Below are 18,984 nucleotides of genomic sequence, written 5' to 3' on the forward strand. Positions count from 1 at the left end.
TAACACACAAAGTAAAATAGTGCTGAACTTTATTACAAAAATAAACAGTACTGACTGAACCACGTAAATGTATTGTACTTTTTTTTTTTTTATTAAATAAATATTAATATATATATGAACTAATATTCGAATTTTAAAGTCAGCTGATTTTTAAATTGATGTTGTTTCCTTAATCCACAAGAGGGGGCAATAATTTAAGGATAGTGATCATATGAAGCCATTTATCATCATAGTTATTTGGCTCCTTTTTTAAATCATAATGATGACAGAAATCACCCAAATGGCCCTGATCAAAAATGTACATACCCTTGAATGTTTGGCCTTGTTGCAGACACACAAGGTGACACACACTTTTTTTATTCAAATGCAAAAATACAACACAATGGCACATGCAGCCGCTTTCAAATAACATTACAACATGACAGGGTCATACACCAAAAAAAAATGTTAATTTATAAAGAAATACATGTATAATTTATAAAATGTGTAAATTTATAATGATTGTACAGAATAAAAAAATTCTGAAATGCTTTCATGTCCTTAGTGTTTTGTATAATCTCCATGTATGCTTTAAGCCCAACTTTAAATTGAATTAAAAGACTCTTTCCATCCCAGAGTTTGATTATTTGGGAACCACTGTTTTAAATGTCTAGCGTTGAATTACACCCTCCCAATTTGAGTGGAATGATTGGGTTAAAGCTCTGATATACACATGGAGAAGTTCCTCTACAGGGCTCAAAGCTAAGGATTTTTTCTACTGGCCCGGTTGGGCCAGTGCTTCAGATTTTTACTGGCCCTGCCAAAATTTTCACTGGCCCCAACACAAAAATAATAAATAGCAGTTTTTACCATCATGGCTTTAAAAATGTGTCCAAAGATAATAATTTTTTACATATATTATGTTTTTAATACAATGTCCCCCCCAAACTGAATCACATTTATAATTTGCAAGATATGATTTATGCCTTATGTAATCCCATATAAGCGCTTTACAGATATAAATTCATAAATACATCATATTAACCTCAGCCGTCCTGCCATTTACGCATGAGTTTTAAGTGTAGAGTTCTATTGTGCAGATGATGGGTTTTCAGTCACCCGTTTAGTCATGCTGTCATGCAACTTCTGGCCATGTGTAGTGTATTCACACACAGGATCAAAGATTGAATCACTGAGTTAAAGATGTGATTATTGGCTGAATGTAATAAACATATGAATCCCTGAGAAGAGACTTGCTACCAAATTGGTTGTGACATGTAATATACATTAGGGAGATATTAGGCCTAATCTGTGAATTAAGAATGTGTATATAACATGAAATCAGACAACCCAAACAAGACCAACCCTGACTGATATACAAAGAACAAAAACAAAAATACCTGTATGGTCCAGAAATGAGAAATGTAACTGGTGTTTCATGAGGATGATATGAAGTAGACAGTTTTGAATATTCGTCTTCACCCTGCAGCTAAACAGCTCTGATAATAATAGCCTAATAGCCATAGTGATCTTGCTTCTTTTCATATCAAACGCCATTATAATGTCTAATTAATGATTACATTTTTAAACTAAACTAATTAAATCTATACTTACATTTTGGATATTGAGCAGCTCGTGATTTCCAGGCACGTGTATAAGTGGGGTTTAACAAAGTTTATTTCGTTTCATTTGACGCTTCATCTCTAAAGGCAAATTAATGAGAGAAAATGTGCTTTTTTTTAACAGTGGGAATAAAACTGACCTTTACGAGAGCGCATGCACGTTAACCATAATAGGTGCTCTTTAATGTGTGAATGGCTTTCAACTGCATGAGTGAAGCAGCATATCAAACAACTGCGTGAATGAGCACTTAAGAGTATTTGAGTAGATTTGTTTACTTTTGTAGACTAATTAACCATAAAACATACATGCAACATGGTGTTGGAAAATGCCTCTACACGATCGATCTTACAAATGTAGGTAAGTTTGCACCAGCTTGGTACTTCTGCACACCAGTACGTTCATGTTGATCAATCTTAACAAATTGAAGAACGTAACTGGAATTAGTTGTCCGCCTCATAGTAGGTCGAGCACTGTGTCACACCCACCGATGATGTTTACCAATGGCAGTATGAGGGTGTTTAGCAGCCAGTTTGAAGTTTTCTTGAGAGATTGCAGTTTTGAAACCACCAAAATGGATTCAGAAAACTTTTTTTGTTTTTTTTTGGGGGGGTGGGGGGCTGGCTAGATGTTGTTTGAAATTGTCACATTTGTTTGCTCTCTGATATTGCTTGAAGTATAGACCTAATTCACAGTAGCAGTCACAGTTTTTATTTTTTATTTTATTAATTTATTTTTTTAATTAATTTTATGAATCTCTTTAATGGCATGCACGGTGTAAAGCTAAATAAAGCTCCTAGATCACATCTGATTTTCCACAACTCATGTTGTTTGGACTTTTTTGTCTATTTTTTTCAATGCTTTGTCCTCGAAACAATCCAAAAACACTTTAAACTGCAGTAGAGCCCTTTGAAGAGACCGTACATCTATCCCTCAGAGCCTTGTTGATTGGTGATTTACGTTGATTGATGTTGCAGTGTATAAGGTCTATTGGGGCCTTTAGTGTTCACCGGTGACAAATGTTTACTACAAGATGAATTACAGACGTGGGTTTGAATTTGGGGGTCCTCATCTTATGTCGCTATTTGTTAATGGAAGATGAAACACAGTAAAGTGCCACGTCAAGCTAAATAAACAGTCATGCAACTGCCATGTCAGCCAGCACAACATAAACAAAAATTATTAAGTGTACCTTTAAGTAGTGAGGTTAGGAGAAGGGCTGGGTATTGATACAGATTTCCTGATTCGATTACGTTTCACAAGCTTTCGATTTCGATTCGATTCAATATCGATTCACATGGGTTTATTTCAGTTATAATGTCCCTTTTGCTTACATATAAAAGAAATTATCTCCCAGCTAATGCTGTTAATTATACAGGGGACCTTTTAACTAGGTACATTAGGAAAGTATTAATTTTACTAATTATATTTTATATATTTTTTTTGGGTCATTTTGGCTTTTTAAAAATGAACAAATGTATTAAATCAATAAATATTATATTTCATATATTATTTTTGCTATATATTTATTGTTAAATTGCATAATTTGTACTATTTACAAGTATTTACATTGATTTGTTGAACGTGCTAAAACTAGTATTGTCTCGTAACAAAAAACGGCATTGCTGTAAACCGCACCTTTAAATGAGCGCATGTTAACGAGAGGACTCAAATGGCTTTACCTGGTCTGTGTGATGCATGATTAGAATTAAATGTTTTTTGTTTTTTTTTGTAGTTGTTTTTGATCAACAACTGACTGTAAAGAACAGAAAGGGTATTAGAAGAGACATTATTCAATGACTAATGGGTCGCGTGGATCTCGTCTTGGACACACATTAACACACATTAACTTTTACTCTCAACACGCTGTGAAAGGATCTCACTGCTGAACACTGCACGACTAAACTACACAATTACTGGCGAGTGAAATGTAAACATTTACCAGCTAGTTGCCAAATATATTCACTTCAGTCACATAGCGTGAAATTTGGTTGCAAATGCGAGTGATTTACTCTCATTGTAGTAGAGGGTTGCACACTGAGTGAAAGATCGATCTTGGGATTTAAGAATCGAGAGCGTTCAAATGAAGTTCGCGATTATTCGGAAAAACAATATTTTTAGTAAATATTCCTCATCTCCCAGTAAGGAGATAGATAGGTTACGTCACTACAACAGCACCCTCTAGAAATAGAACAAAACCTCATTGCTCAAAAACGACAATGAAACAGAAGTGAATATCTCTGGCGGTCTGAGCAAGAATACAAGGAGGACTTGAAAACCATCCTTCTTGCAAACAAACCACATCCTGCAACTGCAAGCGGCAAGCACTTTTATTCTGCAATGGGGGAACATTTTCCAGCTCACTTCACTGTATGAATGAGGATGTGATCTGGAATGGTTGAAACCAAAGCTGTTTACAGCTGCTAGGGTCACTTTTCAGAATGAGCCAGATAGTGGTTACGCAGTGTTTTGATGTGGATCTGAAATTATATTTCTGCTCTGTGATGCTCTTGTCTGCAGAAAAAGCATCTGTGAAATATTACTAAAAAAATAAAACTTAAAATGAAAGCGAGCAAATATGTCCAGATGTCACTGAACTAAATGCATTGTATAGTATGGATCACAATACTGTGTTAGAGGGAAATATAGCACGCCTTTGTAAACAGTTTAACCTTGCAATAATCTGGGGCAGCAAACAAGAATTGCAAACTGTCAAATCCAGGTAAGTTTGAAATACTTTTTAAATATTTTTTTGATAATAAATTAACACATCTGTAAGTGTAAACTGACATTTTGGCAGATCCATAAAACCAGTCATAATAAATCTGATAGTCAGACATAGTACACAGAAATATTTTGTAGTATCCCTTGTGAAAACATTTTCAGTGGCAGATGCATGTGCCTGCTCTGAAGTTTTGATGCAACAGCGCCACCACAGGGTAATGGGCACTTTGCATACTGCAACTTGTTATTCAGCTATGCAGGGCAGTGAGGTCCTTAGTAACCTCTGGCAGCAGAATACACACTTTGGTTTCTGCACTGTAAAAGAGGCATTTTATACACCAGATGACTCTCAAAGTCCCTTGAGTGGATGCCAGAAAGCCTTGCATTATCCGTTGCTCTTCCATTGTCATTTTCAAGCATCATTCTGTGAGACCACTTTCTGATATTATTATTTTCTTAGGCTTGTGTCCTGTGTGCTGACCTCATGGTGTAAGCAAGTGTGAAGATGAGTATTAGCAGCGATGAGGTCAACTTCCTGGTGTATAGATACCTGCAGGAGTCAGGTAGGTGCTTCTCACCTAAAAAGGCCTCAAGTCAACTTTCCAAACAGCTACTTAAAGGAACAGTTAAACAAAAAATTAGAATTCTGTTATCATTTATTCACCCTCATGATGTTCCAAACTTGATGACTTGTGTTGAGCATTAAAAGGAGATTTCAGGCAGAATGTTAGGGACTTGCATCCGCAGTAACTGTTTACTTTCATTGCATGGAAAAAAGAATGAAAGTGAGAGCGAGGCCCGAACATTCTGCCTAATACATGTTCGGAGCATGAGTAAAAGATGACAGAATTAAAATTTTTGGGTGAACTATCCCTTTAAACTACACAATTGCAGAACATACCACAGTCTTGTCCATATCTTTTACAGTCTTAATTTGTGGTTTTTGAGCTGTAATCCGTACCCCGGCATTACAATCATTCACACTCAGGGCGTTGTTTAAGGGAGCACACATGAAACCCTCTCCGTAGCCGTGAGCTAGAGAGAAAGTTGATCCCAGCAAGTGTCACACTTAGGTGTTTATCATTCCCTCTGGCAGGGTTTTCCCACTCGGCTTTCACATTCGGCATCGAGAGCCACATCAGCCAGTCCAACATCAACGGTGCCCTAGTGCCCCCTGCTGCCCTGATCTCTATTATCCAGAAGGGCCTGCAGTACGTGGAGGCTGAAGTCAGCATCAATGAGGTGAGAGCAACCTGTATTGATTCATGTGCATCTAAAAAGCTTTGATAATTAACAACAAAATTAGCATATTTAATTATTATTTAGAGTCAAGATTATAGGGCTACAACTGTCTTTTTTGACAGGGGTTTTCAAACTGGGGGCCATAAGGGGGTGCTAGGGGGTCTTTTGTAAATTGATTTTACAATATGTATTTTTAGGGCTGTAAAAGTTAACGTTAAAGGTTCACTCAGTAATTGTTTTCCTCATTTAAAAAGTTTTACTTCTAAAGAAATTAATAGTACATTTTAAACATATGTAAATGGAAATCATGACCACTTATGTGAGATGAAGAGTTCAGTCCTATCAGTAACCTTATAAAAGCTCTTATTCTACATGGAGCAGGGTTGCCTCATGGGGGCAGCCATGTTAGCATCACATGACCAGCTAAATACTACTTGCTTAATCTCAGTAACTGCCCTGTTATTGGACAATTTAATTAATGGATTAAATTAATCATTTCTTACTGTGCATCATGAATTTCTACATTGTCATTGGTAACTGAAAACTATTGTGTTTGAATGATGCAGCATCCTGGCCACTAGATGGCAGTGTAAGCCAATGTAAGCCACTTCGACATACTTCAAAAAAAATGACAGAGTACACCTTTAACTTATCTTATTATCTAGGTTTAACACAGTACAAAAAACACATTTGCTGAATTTGATATTATAATAGTTCCATTATGCTTTTTAAAGACTGGTTGGACATCAGTAGGTAAAAAAAATATGGCTGTCAAAATTATTTTATTAAAGAAAAAAACAGATCATTATATAGTTTTGTGGAAAGTGTTTGTTTTGGTTTAAGTACAGTGACAGTGCACTCAAAAAATATCTGAAGAATTACGCATTTTAATTTGATTTAAAAAATCCATTCAATTGAATAGAGTAATCTTTAAAAAAAAAAAAAAAAAAAACTTTTTTTTATTTCTTTTTTTTAATCCCCTTTTCTCCCTAATTTTGGAATGCCCAGTTCCCACTACTTACTAGGTCCTCATGGTGGCGCAGTTACCTCAATCCGTGTGGTGGAGGACAAGTCTCAGTTGCCTCCACTTCTGAGACCGTCAATCCGCGCATCTAATCACGTGACTTGCTGTGCATGACACCACGGAGACTCACAGCATGTGGAGGCTCATGCTGTTCTCCGCGATCCACGCACAACTTACCACGCGCCCCATTGAGAGCGAGAACCACTTAATCGCTACCACGAGGTGATTACCCCATGTGACTCTACCCTCCCTAGCAACTGGGCCAATTTGGTTGCTTAGGAGACCTGGCTGGATTCACTCAGCACACCCTGGATTTGAACTCGTGACTCCAGGGGTGGTAGTCAGTAGAGCCTGACCGATATGGGATTTTTGAGGCCGATACCGGTTTTAGAGAGGGAAAATTCACAGATTACTGATATGGTGGCCGATATAGTTAATTTTTGAATTGGAATGAAAAAGACCTTTTCTATGTGGATTTTTCACTGATTTTGCACCGATATGACAATGCAGAGGTACTCAGAAGGCTGCTTTCTTAAACAAATATTTTTATCAAAGAATATTTGACATTATTATTATACATTGTCAACAAATTCTAGAAATGAACACTGAGAAAATAAAGAATAAATAAAAATACAATAAATAGCTTAATAAACATCAGTACTGTATATTCAGTATCAGTCAGTTGCTGACCATTTAAATAAAGAATGAATAAAAAATAAATAAATAGCTAAATAAACATCAGTATTACTGTTTAGTATCAGTCAAATGCTGACTATATTAATACTGCCGAGTCAAGATAAACAGCAGCAGTGGTGTTACACCGTATTCTGCTATACAAGTTCAGGGGAAACTTTCAATGGTGGAAAACCAGACTTTTAAATATTGGATGGAATTGTTTGGTTGAAGGGGGTACCAAACTGTGAATCCTGAACAAAACAGTTTGGTGAATACATGTTTACACATTAGCTTCTACTCAGCTGACAACAATGAAAGTAGCTACGTGATTAGCTAGTTAGCTATAAGCTCGTTGTCACGGAGAGTAAAAGACGTATGTTGTTTATTTTACTTAACAGCATTGTGTCTCACCAACTAGGTAATAACATAGTGTGAAATCAACACTAAACAGACACAATCCACCACCGCACTGTTGTCTGCTGAGCTGCGAAAAGATGCTCTGATGTTTACCTTTCAATCTGCTACATTATTGACTGCACTGACAAACTATAGCTGGCTAACAGCAAACAGACATGAGTGACATGGTTGTCAGGGACAGGGTTAACATTATATTACTAATATCGAAAAGGGAAAATGATGGGGTCATTGTTTATTAACTTTCCAGTATTTATTTCACAAACTAGTTAGCAACTTATCATGAAAAGGCACAGCTCAACTCCGCCATGTCTGCAGAGCCACCATCAGTTCAGAGTCAGCTCTGTAAATAATGGAGTCGGAGTGCACTCTGCTGGACAAATTATGCTATGACACCAATTCTAAAGCATTGTTTTCTGCAATATATGTTCTGAAACAAAGTTTTCATATCGGCGCATATCGGTAAACATATACGCCGATACCGATATATCGGTGAAAGACTAATACCGATATATCGGTCGCCCACTGGTAGTCAGCATCAATACTCGCTGAGCTACCCAGGCCCTCAAAAACTAAATACTTTGTTTTACTTTAATTTTGTTGAAAACTACACTATTACACAAATTTGATGGAATTTTGTTGTAAAATTGAAGTGCGTGAATCTTAAAAATAGGCTAAAATCAAAACATTTTGAGTGTATAGAAGCCAATTTTTTGCTTTGAAAACACTTTCGAAACATGTTTTATTTTTAATATCAAACTTACTATTTTTCTTCAACAGTATAAATGGGTCTTTATACATTATTTATAACTGCCTTTATATTTAAGGAAGGGGTTCCCTCGCAAGGGGATCAGATTTGAGGGTCCTTGGCATCAAACAGTTTGAAAATTCCTACTTTATGAAACAAGAAATGTAGATACTGCAGTTACATTTTAGTGCTACCTAAAATCTGGCAGTATTTCTAGAAAGTTTCGGTTTAAATCAGTATTAGTGGGTCGCGACCTGAAAATCGATCTCAGGTCTATTCTTAAAAGGTTGTGGACAGCAGTGGAAAAACAGTGCAATATCCAGATAAATGTTCATCGTTAGAATAGGAAAATAAATAGGCTTATCAACATTCTGTAACTTGGTAGAAGCTTGCAAAATTAGGCAGATGGCAAGTTGGGCAAGTTTGAATGACTTACTCATCCTTGACAACCCAGAGCAAAACTGTGCAGGTTAAAAGAAAATCTGACCCAGATTGCATTAATTTGAGATTGAGTTCACTTGCAAATAGGATAAACATGGTTTGTGTCAACCACAATGTGTGTAATTTGGCTGCAGAGAGCATGAAACCATCTAAACGAGACATAAGTTAATAATTATGCATATTTTCTGGCATACTCATTTCAATATTTGCTTTTAAGGACATTGTTTTATTGTTTTTTTACTTTTGTACAATACTGTGTTGGGTTGCCATGGCTGACACATTGGCTCCTGTCTACAGGACGGCACGCTGTTCGATGGGCGGCCAATTGAGTCTCTGTCGTTGATCGACGCAGTGATGCCCGATGTTGTACAGACCCGGCAACAGGCGTACAGAGACAAACTGGCCCAGCAACAGGCCGCTGCAGCGCCCTCGACAACCAACACCAACATGCAGGCTAACGCCAAAAACGGAGAGAACACCGCAAACGGAGAAGAGAACGGTGCTCACGCCTTACCTAGTGAGTCTAGATTTTCATGTCGTACCTAACGAGCCTAGAACTCTTTGTTTTTCTGCGTTTATCACATTTGTTTTGTTAGCGCCACCTAAAAATGTTAACTTTTAGTGTATATTTAAGTGTTTAAATTCACATTGTAGACAACATTAAGTTTAGAATCAAGAATAAGTGCTTCGATTTTTCAGTATGATAATGAAGCTCACGGCAGCTCTACCGAAACTGTGGCTTTAAATCAAGAGCCATAGCATGTCTAAGTGTGTATTTGAGTGTTAAGACTCAAGATTAGGTTTGGATTCAAGATAAGTGCTCTGATTTTCCAGCACGATTTTGAGGCTCATAGCAGCTCTTCTGAAATTTTGGCTTTAAATCAAAAAGCCGTTGCATCCAGCCTCTCAATGATGATGTCATGTGCTGTCTCCCTGGTATGTGTTCTCACGGCTCTATCTGTGCAGATAACCATGCAGACATGATGGAGGTGGATGTGGATGTGGAGATCCCTCAGAATAAAGCCATGGTGTTGAGAGGTCACGAGTCAGAGGTCTTCATCTGCGCCTGGAACCCTGTCAGTGACCTGCTTGCCTCTGGGTCAGTTATTTACTGTCCACTCACTCCTCTGGCTCTTCTCTTTTTCAGTCACAGAATCCGTTCAGCCTTGCATCCATGTTGAGTGATGAAGACGTTAGGGAAATCAATGGATGCAGTGTTATTTAATTCTTTCTGTCTGGCTCTCTGCAGGTCTGGGGACTCGACAGCACGGATCTGGAATCTGAGTGAGAACAGCAGTAGTAGCTCCACACAGCTTGTCCTGAGGCACTGCATACGGGAAGGTGGCCAAGACGTACCCAGCAACAAAGACGTCACATCGTTAGACTGGAACGTGAGTTGTGCTCCGGCAACAGTCATCCTGTTCTACATAATCCATCTCTGGATTATGCGAGATTGATATTCCCTGTTTGTCTTGCTCATTTGTTGTATTTTAGAGTGAAGGTACACTATTAGCCACAGGCTCTTACGATGGCTTTGCAAGAATATGGACTAAAGATGGTAAGTAAACAAGTTGTTACCTTCTGAAACATGCGTTTCACACTTTGTCAGTTCAGCAGTGTGATAATCTTGTTTCTTCACAGGTAATCTGGCCAGTACTCTGGGTCAACATAAAGGTCCAATATTTGCATTAAAATGGAACAAAAAAGGAAACTTTATCCTCAGCGCGGGTGTTGATAAGGTGAGGGACTGAAGCCATGTTCTTAAAGTGTGCATTGTTTTTAATCCCCCAAAATTCCCAGCACTTGGCTTAATGCTGCTTCCGATCTGATCAGCTGCACATGTGTGCGTGCTCCAAATGAACATAACAGGTAAACAACATGGAGACTAATATAAAAAACACCAGTAATATTCCCAGTATGATTGTAAACAGTGTGATTGTAGCTGAACTTCGTCCATCATGCATGTACAGGTGCATCTCGATAAATTAGAATGTCGTGGAAAAGTTCATTTATTTCAGTAATTCAACTCAAATTGTGAAACTCGTGTATTAAATAAATTCATTGCACACAGACTGAAGTAGTTTAAGTCTTTGGTTCTTTTAATTGTGATGATTTTGGCTCACATTTAACAAAAACCCACCAATTCACTATCTCAAAAAATTAGAATATGGTGACATGCCAATCAGCTAATCAACTCAAAACACTTGCAAAGGTTTCCTGAGCCTTCAAAATGGTCTCTCAGTTTGGTTCACTAGGCTACACAATCATGGGGAAGACTGCTGATCTGACAGTTGTCCAGAAGACAATCATTGACACCCTTCACAAGGAGGGTAAGCCACAAACATTCATTGCCAAAGAAGCTGGCTGTTCACAGAGTGCTGTATCCAAGCATGTTAACAGAAAGTTGAGTGGAAGGAAAAAGTGTGGAAGAAAAAGATGCACAACCAACCGAGAGAACCGCAGCCTTATGATTGTCAAGCAAAATCGATTCAAGAATTTGGGTGAACTTCACAAGGAATGGACTGAGGCTGGGGTCAAGGCATCAAGAGCCACCACACACAGACAACGTCAAAGGCGTCTTACCTGGGCTAAGGAGAAGAAGAACTGGACTGTTGCCCAGTGTTCCAAAGTCCTCTTTTCAGATGAGAGCAAGTTTTGTATTTCATTTGGAAACCAAGGTCCTAGAGTCTGGAGGAAGGGTGGAGAAGCTCATAGCCCAAGTTGCTTGAAGTCCAGTGTTAAGTGTCCACAGTCTATGATGATTTGGGGTGCAATGTCATCTGCTGGTGTTGGTCCATTGTGTTTTTTGAAAACCAAAGTCACTGCACCCGTTTATCAAGAAATTTTGGAGCACTTCATGCTTTCTTCTGCTGACCAGCTTTTTAAAGATGCTGATTTCATTTTCCAGCAGGATTTGGCACCTGCCCACACTGCCAAAAGCACCAAAAGTTGGTTAAATGACCATGGTGTTGGTGTGCTTGACTGGCCAGTAAACTCACCAGACCTGAACCCCATAGAGAATCTATGGGGTATTGTCAAGAGGAAAATGAGAAACAAGAGACCAAAAAATGCAGATGAGCTGAAGGCCACTGTCAAAGAAACCTGGGCTTCCATACCACCTCAGCAGTGCCACAAACTGATCACCTCCATGCCACGCTGAATTGAGGCAGTAATTAAAGCAAAAGGAGCCCCTACCAAGTATTGAGTACATATACAGTAAATGAACATACTTTCCAGAAGGCCAACAATTCACTAAAAATGTTTTTTTTATTGGTCTTATGATGTATTCTAATTTTTTGAGATAGTGAATTGGTGGGTTTTTGTTAAATGTGAGCCAAAATCATCACAATTAAAAGAACCAAAGACTTAAACTACTTCAGTCTGTGTGCATTGAATTTATTTAATACACGAGTTTCACAATTTGAGTTGAATTACTGAAATAAATGAACTTTTCCACGACATTCTAATTTATTGAGATGCACCTGTATACACGGGCTTAAAACCATAACTGGCCTCGGTGTGCTGATGTTGATGAGCGGTCTCCTTTCTTTTTACCCATAATAAAGCATTAGTTACGTGACAGTTACGGGCGCTTCATATCAAATCTTATGGATAGGCTCAATATAGGAGAATCAGTCATCCACCTCTCTATTTACCATGATGATTCAGATAGGTTGCTAATTATTACTTTGTTCTGTGATGTTTCTCAAGTGTACTGCATCTATGTGGCAAGCAATAATTTGCTTAATTATACATTTTTACATTATTACATATTGCTGCATTGCTTAGCGTGTACCGCTAGAGGGTGCACCTCTGTCTGCAGGAATTACTTATTATACATACAAATTGTTTGATATACAGTTAGTTCTTTCTAGATAAACTTGATAATTTATAGATATTGATTTCTAGATAACAGTCTAGATAGACTTGGTTTAGATAAAATGAATATCTATATTGCAATTTTCTTATTTTATTATATTGTTTCTGAACATCTAGGTTTATTTGATTTTAATTTATTGTACATTTACACCATGTTGTCAACTTCCTGTGTTTTGCACTTTTGTTGTGCATTTTTATTGCACATCTTTATTTCCTTTAATGAAAAGAACTTTGATTTCTCTAACCAGGTTGCTTTGCATTCTAATAAATAACATGTAATTTGAACCATGTTGGAGTACACTTAAAAGTAAAAATAAAAAAAGCAGCTTAAAAATCGAAACTTAAATCTTCCATAAGTTTGAAAATAAAAATTATAATAATTTTTTTTTGCCATATCACCCAGCCCTACAGTGAATATTACATGTGGTGATATATTTCAGTCCTACTTTTTTCCATTTAAATTTAGCTTGGTTTTGGCAGAAGCTTTTATTTTGGAGTGAAGCCCTTTCCGTTTGTGTGTTTTTGATGGTAGCTTCTCACTTCCATAAAAGCAGCTGCGTGACCCAATATGATTATTAAATGGCAAAAGGCTGCTATTTAATTAAATATGTTGTCTGTATGTGCCTCATGCTACAAAGTGTATTAGTGCTCTGCCTGCTCTCATCTGCTACAAAAGAGCTACAAAAGACACGACAATGCCCATGATGGTGTTTTACGTCTATGATCCAAGGAGCTTTACAAGTTATGAGTTGCTGGTGTTGTGCTGAAATCTGACTGCCCGCCAGATTTGAAATCCCAGCTATCTGATTGGCCCTTATACCTAAAGCCCACCCCCTACACCCAACCTTAACCCTATTGGTCCCAACCCCTAAAGCCCATCCCTACACCTACCCATAAACACAAGGATACTTGGGAGTCAAAATTCAGTTTTCACACTTTAGATTTATACATTTCTGTTTACCTTGTTACATATTCCTTCTCTTGTACAGACAACAATCATTTGGGATGCTCACACAGGAGAAGCCAAACAGCAGTTCCCGTTTCATTCAGGTTCACACACATTCCACTTCATTCTTCTGACATTACACTAATATTGTGACCAATTCACTATTGTGAAAATCTGTAGTAGTAATTCTGCATTGCATGCGACATATGAGTAAATCTTGTTTCTCTCTTTCACTACAGCACCTGCTCTGGACGTGGACTGGCAGAGCAACAACACGTTTGCTTCCTGTAGCACAGACATGTGCATCCATGTGTGCAAACTAGGCCAGGACCGACCCATTAAGACATTCCAAGGACACACAGTAAGAACTGTCTGCTCGTCCCACTCTACCAGCTGTTTCCTCCAACTCAAGTCTGCCAAAGGGATGTACTTCTAAACTTCTTTCTTTCTGTATTTCCTGTCTTTAGAATGAAGTTAATGCAATCAAATGGGATCCGACAGGCAACCTGCTGGCATCGTGTTCTGATGATATGACTTTAAAGGTAAATCAACGTGTTATCTGTCAGTGGGTTGCATCATGCTGGCTACACAGTATACAAGTAAAAAAGTTCGTTTTGCAGTACTGAGAGCAAAGTTAGCCCATGAGGCACATTTTGGCATGCGAAAATGCTAAAATACTGTTGCAGTGGTCTAAACTATTGTTTCTTCAAATGTTCTAGATCTGGAGTATGAAACAGGACACTTGTGTTCATGATTTGCAAGCTCACAGCAAAGAAATCTACACTATCAAATGGAGCCCCACAGGTCCAGGAACCAACAACCCCAATGCCAATCTAATGCTGGCCAGGTAGAGTACCGTCCTTGAACACCATGCAATCCATGTCATTATCAACAAGTGCTTTAAGTGCTTGCATAAAACATTGTTTTGAAAACAGGCTTGTTTTTGTTAGTTGCTTGTATGAATGTTGAAGGACAGCTACTAATGACTTCACTTTTGTGACTCAAATAGACTGATATGTATGGCAGGGTGAACAATCAGCCAATATTTGACCATTTTGAGGTTATCGGCGGATGTCCACTTGTCATAATAACAGAAGTGTTAGCACTCCCCCTTGTGTCAATTCCGAAAGCTACCAACAGCCATCTCAATGGATAATTTAAGTGATGTTATGCATATAACACTTATGTAATATAGTATTTATAGTAGGGATATCCCAATACCATTTTTTGAGAATGAGTACTACGATACTACCTTTTCAGTGTGCGCCAATATTGATACTGATATCTGTTTTTTTCTCTCCCTGAATTCCATATCAATGGTTTATATAATTAGATCATCAAAATTGTGTCTAAATAAATTAATTCATTAAAACTTTAATCAAGTGAAAATAGAACAATTAATTTTCAACAAAATATTGTATTATTTTTATTAAATGAAGAACTTTTTTACAGAACCTCACAGCACAATCCACAATACAACATTAAGAGTTATTCTTGCAAATAAATTGCTGCATAACAGAGCATCACAGATATGAGACATTGTTTAAATATAATACAATTACTATAGATTTGTATTATTAGGAGTAGTAGTAGTTATATTACAGTGAATATTACATAACTATACAGTAGGGATATATTTCTATTTTACTTTTTTCCATCTAAATTGAGCTTTTATTTTTGGCGGAACTTTTATTTTCAAGTGTTTTTGTGTTGTGATGACGGTAGCTTTTCAAAAGCCGGTCGCTACATGACTTAAAAGTGATTATTAAACCGCATAAATAAATATGTAGTCTGTATGTGCCAACAATATATTTATCTTATTAAATCGCACCCTTTGTGGTTAAATAATCACACTAGGACATAACGTGATTTGAATTTGTGCACTGAATGTTTACGGAATGATGTTAATATGGTATCGGTGTTTGGTATTGGAGCAGTTTTATGAGCACGACAACAGTACACGGGCATGGTACTGGACCTGGTTCCGATATCAGGACATCCCATTTATAACATGTTTTCAAATACAAGATAAAGCCATTTCAGTTGTCAGTAATTGTATTCTTTAATTTAATAAATGGGCATACTTTTAAATAAAACCACAAGCTACAAAATCTGATCTTGTACTTCTACACCTCTAGTGCTTCCTTTGACTCCACTGTTCGGTTATGGGACGTAGATCGAGGCATCTGCATCCACACACTAACCAAACACCAGGAGCCCGTGTACAGTGTGGCCTTCAGTCCTGACGGACGGCATCTAGCCAGCGGCTCTTTCGACAAGTGTGTCCATATCTGGAACACACAGGTAAGACTGGTCTGCCACATTACATACAGTACAATATCAATGGAAATGCTTTACTTTTTGGACCAGTGGCGCAGCACCTGTTATTAAGATCACATCACTTGCTTGCTCTCTTCTCTATATTTTCTTGTCTCTTTCCACTGAATCAATCTATCTAATATGGAGGCAAAAGCCCCTAAACCATTTTTTAATCTTAAATGTGAAACCACTAAACTCTTATGTTGATGTCATTTCCACAGACTGGTGCTTTAGTCCATAGCTACAGGGGAACAGGGGGCATTTTTGAAGTTTGCTGGAACGCAGCTGGAGACAAAGTAGGAGCAAGTGCGTCAGACGGCTCTGTAAGTTTGCAGATTTATGTAGCCCGAGTGGACATAAACATATGTGTCAGTGTTCATAAGTGTTAAGAATCATTCATATATATATATATATATATATATATATATATATATATATATATATATATATATATATATATATAATTATTAGTATTATTATGTTTATTATTTTTTATTTTTTTTAGGTTTGTGTATTAGATCTGCGGAAATAGCACTGATTGCTGGAAGCCATGGACCGACTATGAATGTGTACATAGCCAAAATGACTGTCCCTGACCCTCAAACTGCTACAGTCCCTAGTGAACCATGGCCAGCCACTACAGACAAACAAACAAAAACAAGCACCCTGACGCACCACACCGAGCGGAGAGGATGTGATTCCAACCAGAGACATTCAAATGACTTTTGTAAGTGACAAAGGTGGGAAAAAATAATATAACGGAGGAAGAAGACAAAAGGACTGGTATATGTACCAAATTTGGAAGATATTTTACTATTTGTTCTTCAAAATAAATGAACGAAAGGATTTTAATCTTTGTTGGTATTTCCGTTTCAGTGTGCAGACATATCAACTTTTTCTTTTTCTCCCTGCCTCTCTTTCTTTCACTCTCACTCTCACCCCCCCCCCCCCCCCCCACCCCACACACACACACACATTTTCACTGTTTTATTTGAAGTCACAGCTGCATGATTCCAGGAGTCTTTTGTTTTCATCCATTTTACACAAAAACAGTTATTTACAGTTTTTTGGTTCTGGACGTTTGGTGATTTCAAACAGTGTGGGGACATAAAATAAATAAAGTTTTATATTTTTCTTGTTCTTCAGTTTTTGATGCTATGGTGTAAATGTTATCTAACTAGTCATTTGAGCCCGATCCTGTTGTACACTAAAAGAGAGGTACATTGTACGGAATTAACCAGAAACTGAACACAGGCGCACACATTTAAAGGAAATTAATCTGTTCACTCATACGACTGTATCTAATTGTTAGATGTTTCCTAGATCAGTTCAAATTCAATGTTAAATGGTAAACAGTTCTACAATCTAGTTCTCAGATCAAGATTGTGACCCAGGAACATGTATGACATGCATGCAGATACATGCATGTAGAAGCAGGTTCACAATATTTTTAAACAAACCATCAGGTGATTGGCCTTTCACACATTTTCATTCTTTATCCTGTTGGACTACAGCAGTGGGTTTCTCTTTTGTTGTATCGGTTATATTTGTGTGCAAATCAAGAATGATACTTTTTAAATATTTGGCATTTTTACTCACAGGTTGTTATAAGTGGTTTTGTTTCTGCTTCTGTAACTAGTTTGCTTTTTGTCCATCACCTCTGTCAAAAACCAAAACTCACTTCTCCATTACACAGGATGGTTTTCGTTTTTTTTGGATGATCTTTGAACTTTATTGGAAAGCCCAAAGCTTAAACAAGTCTGTGTTATTCAGGACATTCAACAAACAGCTAAATTACTCAAAACGCCAGTGACAAGAATGATTTCCTATGCTGAGTTTTCGTCAATCTTAAAACTGTTAAAAATGTAATTCTGGATTCTTTGCACATTATGTGATGTAACATTCAGTCATATGATCGTTCTATCACGTAATGAGACATGCGTTCGTTTACGGGTATCGCATGCATCAGGACAGCAGTACACGAAACGGCACCTTTTAAAATCTCTTTGACATCTACAGCTGTCCAATTTCTGATTTGGAGTCTTTTGTCCATATTAATGTGCATTTGGTTTTCTCAAAGTCGACATCAATGAAGCTTTTTGGTGCCTCAGCCAATGAGGAATCAGAATAAGTCAAAGGCTCCAAGAGTGTACAAATGATAGAGGCTTGTTTGCTCAGTTTTTAAATTACTTTCCTCAAGTTATTTGTAGGACATCATGTGACATTTATCCTTGCATTTTGTATACAACTGACTACTTTTAAGTAGATAAAAAAAACTAAAAAAACATCTGAACACTATTTATTACAGTCTGACAACAGAAGGGTGTTTCAGTCCCCCTCTGTCCTCTGTGTGTATTCGCCCCAGTGTCTGCCTGCCCGCAACTATATTTCATCACGGTGTCATTTCTAATCATTATTCTTACTGCGTCTGTATCCCCTGGACTTTTTGTACTCTTTTAAAACTTTTGTAATTCTTATTTCTTTGTAACTATATAAAAAAATAAAATAAAAAAAAAGAGTAAAGAAATAAGCAAAAAAGAAAACCCAAACAAACTATTGGAGGTCGGTTGGAGTGTGTACAGCTAAGACCTCAGTTTGCTCACTCTGAGTCCAATGTGTTCTCGGATGTCCCCACACTTGATCTTTATTTCCCCAGTCAAACGTTTTTGGTAGCAAAATTTCCCCCTTGCATTGCATTGATCTGTTGTCATTTGAATCAGATCTGGAGTCCAAAATAAAGTATATTTTGATATTACTGCTGTTTTTTATTCTCTTGATTTGTGAATAGGTCTCTATAATTGTGATGCTTCATTAAAGTCAGCATGAAACATCATTCACAACCCATTTTACTTCTGTACTGTGGCATTTCAGAGTGAAACTGAATATTCCAGGAAAAAATGTAGGATGGGATTTTATACAATTGATTGGATTGTGAAAAGTGGTTGTTCCATACCAGAATGGAGTCAGACCTGT

At 37.4% G+C, this 18,984-nt stretch overlaps 1 protein-coding gene across 7 annotated transcripts in view; it reads left to right on the forward strand.

Moving 5' to 3' along the window:
* The window catches only part of LOC127428065 (F-box-like/WD repeat-containing protein TBL1XR1), a 108,627-nt gene extending 89,861 nt beyond the window's left edge, over positions 1–18,766 (forward strand). For 3 of the 7 annotated variants that reach the window (XM_051676116.1, XM_051676117.1, XM_051676121.1), the window contains 12 exons: positions 9,165–9,384; positions 9,834–9,966; positions 10,117–10,258; positions 10,362–10,425; positions 10,509–10,606; positions 13,736–13,796; positions 13,932–14,053; positions 14,160–14,234; positions 14,412–14,539; positions 15,831–15,996; positions 16,233–16,334; positions 16,517–18,766. In XM_051676116.1, coding sequence (XP_051532076.1) covers positions 9,165–9,384; positions 9,834–9,966; positions 10,117–10,258; positions 10,362–10,425; positions 10,509–10,606; positions 13,736–13,796; positions 13,932–14,053; positions 14,160–14,234; positions 14,412–14,539; positions 15,831–15,996; positions 16,233–16,334; positions 16,517–16,543 — 1,338 coding nt within the window. In that variant the 3' untranslated portion in view covers positions 16,544–18,766. Of the gene's footprint in view, positions 1–4,783; positions 4,887–5,419; positions 5,566–9,164; positions 9,385–9,833; positions 9,967–10,116; positions 10,259–10,361; positions 10,426–10,508; positions 10,607–13,735; positions 13,797–13,931; positions 14,054–14,159; positions 14,235–14,411; positions 14,540–15,830; positions 15,997–16,232; positions 16,335–16,516 lie in introns of all 7 variants that reach the window. The other 4 variants (XM_051676114.1, XM_051676115.1, XM_051676119.1 and 1 more) reach the window with 2 other exon arrangements.
* The last annotated feature ends 218 nt before the right edge of the window (positions 18,767–18,984 follow it).

The sequence above is a fragment of the Myxocyprinus asiaticus genome, chromosome 37, assembly GCF_019703515.2.
Source record: "Myxocyprinus asiaticus isolate MX2 ecotype Aquarium Trade chromosome 37, UBuf_Myxa_2, whole genome shotgun sequence".
NCBI lineage: Eukaryota > Metazoa > Chordata > Actinopteri > Cypriniformes > Catostomidae > Myxocyprinus > Myxocyprinus asiaticus.